The sequence below is a fragment of the Solanum lycopersicum genome, chromosome 10 (assembly GCF_036512215.1).
Source record: "Solanum lycopersicum chromosome 10, SLM_r2.1".
In the NCBI taxonomy this organism is placed as follows: Eukaryota; Viridiplantae; Streptophyta; class Magnoliopsida; order Solanales; family Solanaceae; genus Solanum; species Solanum lycopersicum.
In genome coordinates, this window is record NC_090809.1 from 2,826,115 (window position 1) to 2,835,697 (window position 9,583).

The window sequence follows — 9,583 nt, forward strand, 5'->3', positions numbered from 1 at the left end:
TGTTGAATTGTTGAAAAGTTCAAAGAGCTATTGACATATACTTTCTGTATTTTAATTTGTTTGTCTTACTTTTTTAAATTTATTTTTGAAAGAATATTTAATTCTAAAATAATTAAATTAAAACGGAAAAAAATATTGTTGATTCGTGCAATTAAAGAAAATAAGATAATAACGTGTCAATGATTGAATATAGTAAAAGTTAGACATGTATTTGTCTAAAATAATTATGAAGTGTGTGTGTGATTGTTGATACGTTTGTTGGATAGATAAGGAATGCACGAGGCATGTTTTTGCCTCAACCATAATATATGGTTCTTAATCTTGAAGATTGAAGCCACACCCCCACCTGTCATTGACGGAATCAGAAATTTAACGAAGAATTCATATAGATCAATTTTATACGTTACATAATTTTTTAATAAAGATTGTGCACACTAAATCACCAATTGATCGTCTAAGGACTAAGGTGGCATAATTATGTTTTCTTCCTATAATTATCACTCTTCAAAGCTAGGTGAAAAAAAATAAGGATAAAACACCTTTGGTTATTTTCGTTTGTCCTCGTCTCAATTTATGTGATACATTTTGAATGAAAATTTTGATCGCGTACCATGATCCTTCTATCTTAAGGTTAGGTCTATCTCTTTTCTAACTTAAGGTAGGAGGAAAAAATATGATGAAAAAATACATCTTAAAATGTTAGTCAAAGTTTTTATAGCTTGATTTTAAAAATCGAAACCATGACAAATAATATCGGACGGAGGGGTACTAATTACCAATAAAAATAGTATGTGGTTCATGATGAGGAAATATGTTTTTTTTATAAAAAAAAAATATTTAATGTTCTATATTTTTATTGAGATCACGTTTAATTTTGATTCATGTCGCGTAAGACGAATTAAAAGATAAAGTACTCTCCAATATAATTTTTTTATTTTCATATACAAAACTCAAATCTTGACGCGAGGTTCCTATCTATTTCACTATAACCATCGAAGGTAAGAAGACAGAGTTGCCCATTGGTTGTTAATGTAGTATCAAACGTCACTTTAATGCTTCATAACCCTTTAAATTTGTCAGAATATTTCATTTAGATATTCAAACTTATAATCCTTTCTTTCAGTTAAACATCTCGACTCCTAATATACGTTTTGATTTGTCAATTTCAACTAAAATTTTGAATTATTTTTATATATTATTATTCGTCTATTAAATAATTAAATTAATCACGAAAATTTCTTTGTACGACTTTTATCAAATTAAAGATGAGTTGTCCAAAAACCCCAAAAGTGATGGAAAAACAAAATTGTATATATATAACAGGCTAATAGAGGTGTCAATCACATGAGAATAAAGTTTTCCCCCCTAAAGTGAAAGATAGAACGTGAATAATGGCAATAATATTAAGTATATATATAATATAAAGCCAATAATAATATTCTAAAGTCAAGCTAAATAACACTTTTGAGGACTTGATAGAATCATGTTATACATTATTCTCTCGTTTGATTTTTTCTTTAAAGCTCGAATTTAAAATCGTTAATTAAAAAATCGAAGGATACTAATTACCCCATCATTATATAGGTCGATTGAAAGAAACTTTTCGTAACCATTAGAACAAATAATACTGAATTCTTGATTGTTTATTTAAGGTTAAAAAAGAAGCATAAGGATAAGAGATTATAACTATCTCACCATTACATAGGTCGATTGAAAGACACTTTATATTATCGTTGAACAAATATTATGTTCAATTGTTGACCGTTTATTAAAGTTAGTAGCGCTATCTCCTGGAGCCTTATTCGACGTAAATCTGAATTAGTCAGACTTCAATATAAATAACAAATCGGTGAGAAATTAAAAAATAAGATTAAAAAAGAAAAACAAAAATGGAAGAAAATAGTTGATCTTGTTTAAATATAAAACAAACATGTACTCAAAAGGACCATTAAAAAATAAAGGGATAATGTCCAAGTACCTCCTCAACCTATGCCCGAAATTTCAGAGACACACTTATACTATACTAAGGTCCTATTACCCCCTGAACTTATTTTATTAATAATTTTTTACCCCTTTTTAGCTTACGTGGCACTATCTTGTGGGCCCAACGATGATTGACTTTTTTTTTCGAACTAGTGCCACGTAGGCTAAAAAGGAGTAGAAAATTACATATAAAATAAGTTCAGGGGTAATAGGACCTTAGTATAGTATAAGTGTGTCTCTGAGATTTCGGGCACAGGTTGAGGGGGTATTTGAGTATTTTCCCAAAAATAAAATTGAATCCAAATATTGAAAACTAAAAGATTCTTACGTTCTTTTTCTTTGTTTTTTTAAGATGAAACCAAAGAATAGAAATTATAAATAGTACACTCGAGGAAAATCCCAAAACCCAATACACAAACATAAATAAATAAAATAACGGTAGAATGCTCTATTCTTTTCATCAAATGACCTATTTGCCCCTAATCACTTACCGTTAAACAATTATTTTAGGCATAATACATAAATATATCATTTAACTTGCCCTCATTTCACATTTATACCCTCTAACTTTGAGTTTGCACGAGAAGACAATTAAACCTGTATAAAGTTGAAAAAGTCAACACATGAATCCTACGTGTCATAATAAACAAAGGACACCACATAAGACATTAATTATAAAATATAACCATATTTGATATGAAATAAAAAAATTATGTGTATAATGTTAATCTTCATATAATCAATACAAGTAAAATTTGTTTATTTATTTATTTTTATATATGTAGAGCTTGATAGGATACAAATTATTGGGCTAAAGCGGTCCAAGATAATATCCTAGATATTATCTGTTTTAAGTCAATTTTCATAGTTTCCCTAAAAGGTTTTATAGACGCGTCTCACACTTTAAAAGTATCCAACACCTTGTGATTAACTCATTTTTCTTTTCAACTATCAACGTAAGACTTTGTTCGTATACCAACAATATCCCTCTCTAACTAAGTTCCATAATCATTCAATTTACAGTCATTGAAAACGCAAAGACCATGTATATATCATCTTAGCAGATTATAGACGTACAAAGAAACTAAGCCAGACTAGCACTCCCTCGATCTGGTCTATAATAAGTAATAGTATTTCATAATTCAAAATAACTGATTTTTTAAAGTTCAAAAGAATTCTCGAGTCTTTTTTTTATTCATATTTACCCTTTTTCTTTATAGGTTCTTAACTACTACACATTTTATAGATACATAATTTCACTACTCACATTGAAACCTGAAAAAATTCAGACTCACACCAAAAGATTTCACATTGAAATTAGGTTAAAATGATTTTCAATAAAGCCAATTTTTAATTAAAAATTAAAAAAATACATACAACTCTGATATTACTATATATTATAACATAAAATTAAATAATTATTTGTTGAATGATAATTAATGTAATAATAATATCTATAACTAAAACCAACAAACCAAAGTGACCCCTCAACTGACAAGAACTATACTTAGCTTGCTGTTCTAACGCCTTAACTGTCGCTGGCCCCCATTTATTTTATTTTTATTTTATAATATAAAGTTCATAGTGGTACCATCATAAAATAAATAAAAAAATAATATAAGGTCACATGGACCCTAAAATTTCCACTTAGCTTTATAATATTCTTTCACCTTATAAAAATAAGACTATATAATTCTCTTATTAGTTCGTTCTTGTTAACACTCTCGTCTCTTCTTCAATTCTTACAATCTTACTACCTTGGTTTCTCCGCGAAACGCAGAGAGAAACCGAGGATTATATTTACATAACGTTATGAATTTTAGTATTCGTCTTGTTAGTTACGTTGTGTTGGTGATTTTGATTTTTTTAACTGTCATTGCATCGGGTACCACTCCCCGACGTGGTGTGAACCCACATTGGCACTCTGCTTCGGCTACTTGGTATGGTAGTCCCAATGGAGATGGTAGTGACGGTACGTTTCGAGTTTCATAGTTTCAATTCTTTAAAAATCTGATAAATGTTTAATTCTTTAGAATAAAATAATAATTTTTGAAGGGTTTATATTTATATTTAGAATCAAAATAAAACGATATATTGAAGATATTTTACATAATTTTAAATCAGCTAGATGAAAAGTTATAGTAAAATAAGTTAATTATTACTGAGGAATTTTATGATATTAAATGCATCATAACGTGCTTTCCAGGTCATGCATTATTATGGATAGACAAAAGGGCCAATGGGAATATAATAAAATCGTTTATTTTTCTACAGTAACGGAATCAAGATTTTACGATTAAAAAATTTTGATATTATCGATTTTAAATGATGAAATTTTGGTGTAGGTGGAGCATGCGGGTACGGAACAATGGTGGACGTGAAGCCGTTCAGGGCTCGAGTTGGGGCCGTGAGTTCAGCCTTATTTAAAAAAGGCGAAGGTTGTGGCGCTTGCTATAAAGTAAAATGCTTAGATAAAACTATTTGCTCGAAACGAGCTGTGACAATTATCGTTACTGATGAATCACCGGCCCTAACTAAAGGTCTAGTCCACTTCGACCTTAGTGGGTCCGCGTTCGGACGTATGGCTGTTTCGGGTCGTAACACTAACTTACGCAATCGTGGTAAAATCTCCATTATTTACCGCAAGTAAGTCATAAAGAGTATTTCGTTTTATTTTACGTGTCTTAATTTTATTTAATTAGTTGAGTAATAATACTAACAGACTGCATTTTCAGTTTTGTCAATTTGTGGTTTAATTAATCAAATACAAGTAATACCGTACAATTTTACTTTTAAATTTTTTTGAGAAAGTGGTGACAGACTGACAATGACACCACTGAGTCACTATATTTTTTCATTTTCCTTTTTAATATAGTACTACTTTTTTTTTAATCGAGTGATCGATAAAATTACTTGCAAATAATTTAAGTATGGACACGAGATATTGTAAGTGGTTGAGCGACTACATTCACTACAAGAAAAGAGTGAATTACGTATGTATTTTCCTAGGAATTAGTATGAAAATTTACAAGAAAAATAAATTTCCTACGAATTTTCATAATAATCTCCAGAAAAATCCTTATATAATTTATAGTTTTTTTTTTGTAGTGATTGTTGCTCTATGAGCAATTGAGATTTAATCTTGTAAGTATATATGGGATAAAATATTGTCAGTGACAAAATAGTTTTACTTTTACGATCGATTGAAATTTTGACATTTTGTTTCTTCGATTAATATAATATTAAATTTTTGAATTTATGTGTGTAGGACTCCTTGTAAATATCCTGGACAAAACATTGCATTTCATGTAAATGTTGGCTCAACAGCTTATTGGCTTTCTCTTTTGGTGGAATTTGAGGATGGAGATGGTGATATTGGATCCATGCAAATAAAAGAGGTACATATCTTCGTTATATATACCGATAGTATAAAATATGTTCGAAAAAATAAATTAAATTTAACTTGTGATACGTATCGATTAGCTATATGCAAAGTTTTACTTATAGATTTTTTATAAATGATCTAATTGTATAAGTAATTTCTATGTTATTATAGTGTGAAACTTCAACTCGTTTTAAAAATTAATTTTTTCTTTTAAATTATCAGATCATCTAAAAAATATTAAGCAGGTATTAATTAGTGACATGATCTCTATACACCACATTATTGTGTATAGAATATAATATCTCTCTTTTTGTTATGCAATTTTTTCTAAAAGCACTTTGTTAACATGCTCCTCTTTTTTTTTCCTTCCAATAATCTACAAAATTGACTTTCCAACCAATCATATAGTGCAAAATGACTTAATTATTTCCTTTTAAAAAAAATAAAAAATAAAAAATAAAAAATTCCTATCTAGTATAGTGGTTTATCTTGCACTAGAGAGACAATAATAGGTTATTACTTATATTGCTTTTTTTTTTAACAAATATACTATCCATATGAAGGACATGCTATAAAAGCGAAATAACATAATATAACGTGGATATTATCTATCTTTTAAAATTTTAAAAATATTTATTTTTCAGGCAAGGTCTAATCAATGGTTAACGATGACACACCTATGGGGTGCAAATTGGTGCATTATTGGTGGACCATTACAAGGACCATTTTCAATCAAGCTAACCACACTAACCAAAAAGCGAACCCTCTCAGCTAGAGATGTTATTCCAAGTAAATGGACCCCTAAAGCTACTTATACGTCTCGACTTAACTTTTTAAAGTAACTTTTTTTTTGTATTTCTATAACAATATATTAGAGACGAATATAGTTAAAGATTTGTAGATTCACTAAATAAATACAAATAATGGGTCATGAGAGAATTTTCAAATCTTGAATCTGTCTCGGTGTGGACAGATTTAGAAGAACTAAAATAATAAAACCCTACATAACATGTTGGTTGGAATTTTTTTAAAAAAAGGGAATATCAGCCTTTGGAATAGTATAATAAGTTTCCTAGGCTCATTTCTTTTCCTTTTTTTTTTCTCTTTATTATTTTGATGTAATTGTTTTTTTTTTCTTCCTATTATTTTGTAAAATGTAAAATGCTTATATGTTGTTAATAGAAGTAGCCCTCTCCAAAGGAGAGTGAGCCCTTTTGTGTGTAAAAGTAATTTACATTTTATGTTTTTGTTGTTTTATATGAATACATAAAATGAATGAAAAACATATGTTTTGTTCCTTTTCAAAAAATTTATTGAGCTAAACTTCAGATATAAATAACTAAATATCAGTTATATATGATTGACATACATTTAAAAAAGTAATCGAACTTTAATCACTTATAATATATACACGTTCTTAAAATAAAATGTTTGAATTTCAATCACACGATCAGAGTTTGATTAGGCCAAAACAAAGGGTGACTATATCTTTTTAATAACAGATAGTATTAAATAAATAGTATTACATAATATTAGTATTTACTGTGTACTAATACAAGTCCTATTAGGATTAGTACTCCTTAATCCTAGTCCTATTAGGATTAGTACTCCTTCCTATATCTCCTATATATATCTCCCATGTATTTCCTTATTAGGTTAACACTTTAATACAATCAATATTCCTTTATGGTATCAAGAGCCAGAAAACCTAGATCTTCTTTTCTCTAGTTTTTTTTTCTCTCTCTTTAGGGCACCGATCGTTCCCTCTCTTCTATTGGGCGGCGGCAGCCATGACAACCGAGGTGGATCCTCTCGATTCACTTCCTTCTGGCGTTAAACTCCTTCTCAGGCATCTTCATGCCCTGATTCCCAAAAATTTATCAGACATAAATTACCCTACATGGAAAATCACCGTTCTTACAGCCCTTGAGGCCAATTACCTTCTCAAATACGTCGATGGAAGCACAGAACCGCCGCCGACAGTCATCACCGCCACGGACAAATCAGAAAAAACCAATCCGGCCCATGCCGCCTGGAAAGCCGTGGATGGCCAGATCCGATCATGTTTGATTGCGGTCATCTCTCCCACGGTTCAGAAACACGTCCGATCCTACACAACTGCTTCAGCCCTGTGGACGGCCTCGCAACACGCTATGCATCAATTTCCCACTCTCATATTTTTCAATTGCGTGATCGTCTTCACACAATTACCAAAGGCACGAAAACTATGGCGGAGTATTTAGACGAGGTCTCCACCATCATCACAGCCCTCGACACCGTGAACGAAATCATTCTCGAAAAAGATCTCGTCATGTGCGTCGTTCGGGGGCTCCCATCAGCTTACTCCTCCATTAAACAGGCGATTCGCATTAGTCCAACGCCCGTTGACCTGGCTACTCTCTCCTCGTGGCTAAAAAGTGAAGAAATTAACGTGGATCTAGAGAGCAAACTTCTTCTCCGAGAAGCCGCTGTTATGGAGCCGGCCACCGCCCTCACCGCAAGCCAAAACTATCGCGGGGGGCGTGGTGGCGGCCAGCAGGGGAGCCGCGGCGGCTACGGTAGAAACAGCGAAGGTCGCGGGTGCGGCGGTCGGCAGGGCAGTCGTCCGCCGTACGACGGTCAGCAGCACGGCAGCAACAACAGCTTGCTCTCCTTCGACAGCGGCGGGCAGTCATCTTCCAGCGGCGGGCAGGGCACTTACGAGCGGGATCGTCCAACTTGTCAAATCTGTCAGAAAATAGGACACACCGCTGCTCGTTGCTGGTTTCGGTATGAGGAGAGCCGAAATAGTGATAACCGTGCCAATTATGCATCTCAAGCCGGCCCTTCCTCTGAATGGCTGTTGGATATTGGGGCCAACATACACGTTACTTCTGATCTATCCAAGCTTAACGCTCCAAATCCATATCATGGCTCCAATGGTATTACTGTTGGCAACGGTGAGTCCCTTAATATTTCTCACACTGGCACGGGTACCATTAAAACCCCCACCGCTATCTTTCACCTAGGTAACCTTAACCACGTCCCTTCTATTAAAACCAATCTCCTTTCAGTTCACCAATTCACAAAAGACAATAATTGCTCACTCTTGTTCACCTCTAATAATTTTCACATCCTAGACAATATTACCAAGAGGGTGATTTTTCAGGGCCCCTGTGAGCATGGTCTGTACGTTCTTCCTGGCACAAGTTCGTCTGCCCACCCAGTTTCAGAAAGCGTTCCTGTGGCTCCGGTGGCTCTTTCGGCTGATGGCCACAGTCTGTTGTGGCACAGTCGTCTGGGTCACCCGTCTACTCAAATAATAAATTCTTTAATGTCTCAATTAGGTTTTTCTTCCATTCATGTAAACAATTGTGACTCCTATTCAATTGCTAAATCTCATAAATTACCTTGTACTTTATCTGAGAAGCGTACAACTGCACCTTTTCAACTTATTCATTCTGACCTATGGGGTCCTACTGTTGTTCCTTCATTTACTGGTTTTCGCTATTATATTTGTTTTGTGGATGATTTTACAAAATACACTTGGTTGTACCCACTAAAACACAAATCACAGGCATACACCACTTTTGTCACCTTTGAAAAAATGGTCAAAACACAATTCAATTCTCATGTTAAACTTTTTCGAAGTGACAATGGAAAGGAATATGTAAATAACATCTTTGGCCAGTTTCTGCAATCCCTGGGAATTATACATCAAACCTCCTGTCCATACACTCCCGAACAGAATGGGGTGGCTGAGCGTAAGCATCGCCATCTCATTGAAACGGTGGTTATTCTTCTACATCAATCTCATCTCACTATCTCCTTTTGGGTAGAAGCTCTAGCCACCGCAAACTACCTCTTTAACAGAATGCCCAGTCACACCCTCTTCAACAAATCACCCTATCAACTCCTTTACCAAGAACTTCCCAATTATACCAACCTCCGCGTCTTTGGGTGTCTTGCCTACCCTTCGCTACGCCCTCATATTACTCACAAATTACAACCCCGATTCCGTCCTTGTATTTTTTTGGGCTATCATCCTACCTCCAAGGGTTATCGCTGTCTTGACCCACAAACTCATAAAGTCTACATATCTCGTCATGTCAAATTTGTCGAAAATGAGTTTCCCTATGAGTCTATTTCCTCCTCCACAAATACATCATTCATTGGCGTCCTTCCTCTTTTTCCAACATACTCACAGAGTCCCTCACCACCTTTCCCCACACCTCC

At 33.4% G+C, this 9,583-nt stretch overlaps 1 protein-coding gene across 1 annotated transcript; it reads left to right on the forward strand.

Annotated features, from left to right (window-relative positions):
- The first annotated feature begins 3,662 nt into the window (after positions 1 to 3,662).
- LOC101261071 (expansin-B3) lies at positions 3,663 to 6,594 on the forward strand. The gene is made up of 4 exons (XM_004248110.5): positions 3,663 to 3,955; positions 4,329 to 4,629; positions 5,252 to 5,381; positions 6,013 to 6,594. Exons 1-4 carry the CDS (start codon positions 3,796 to 3,798, stop codon positions 6,208 to 6,210), a joined length of 789 nt encoding a protein of 262 aa, XP_004248158.1. The 5' UTR covers positions 3,663 to 3,795; the 3' UTR covers positions 6,211 to 6,594.
- Positions 6,595 to 9,583: the final 2,989 nt, after the last annotated feature.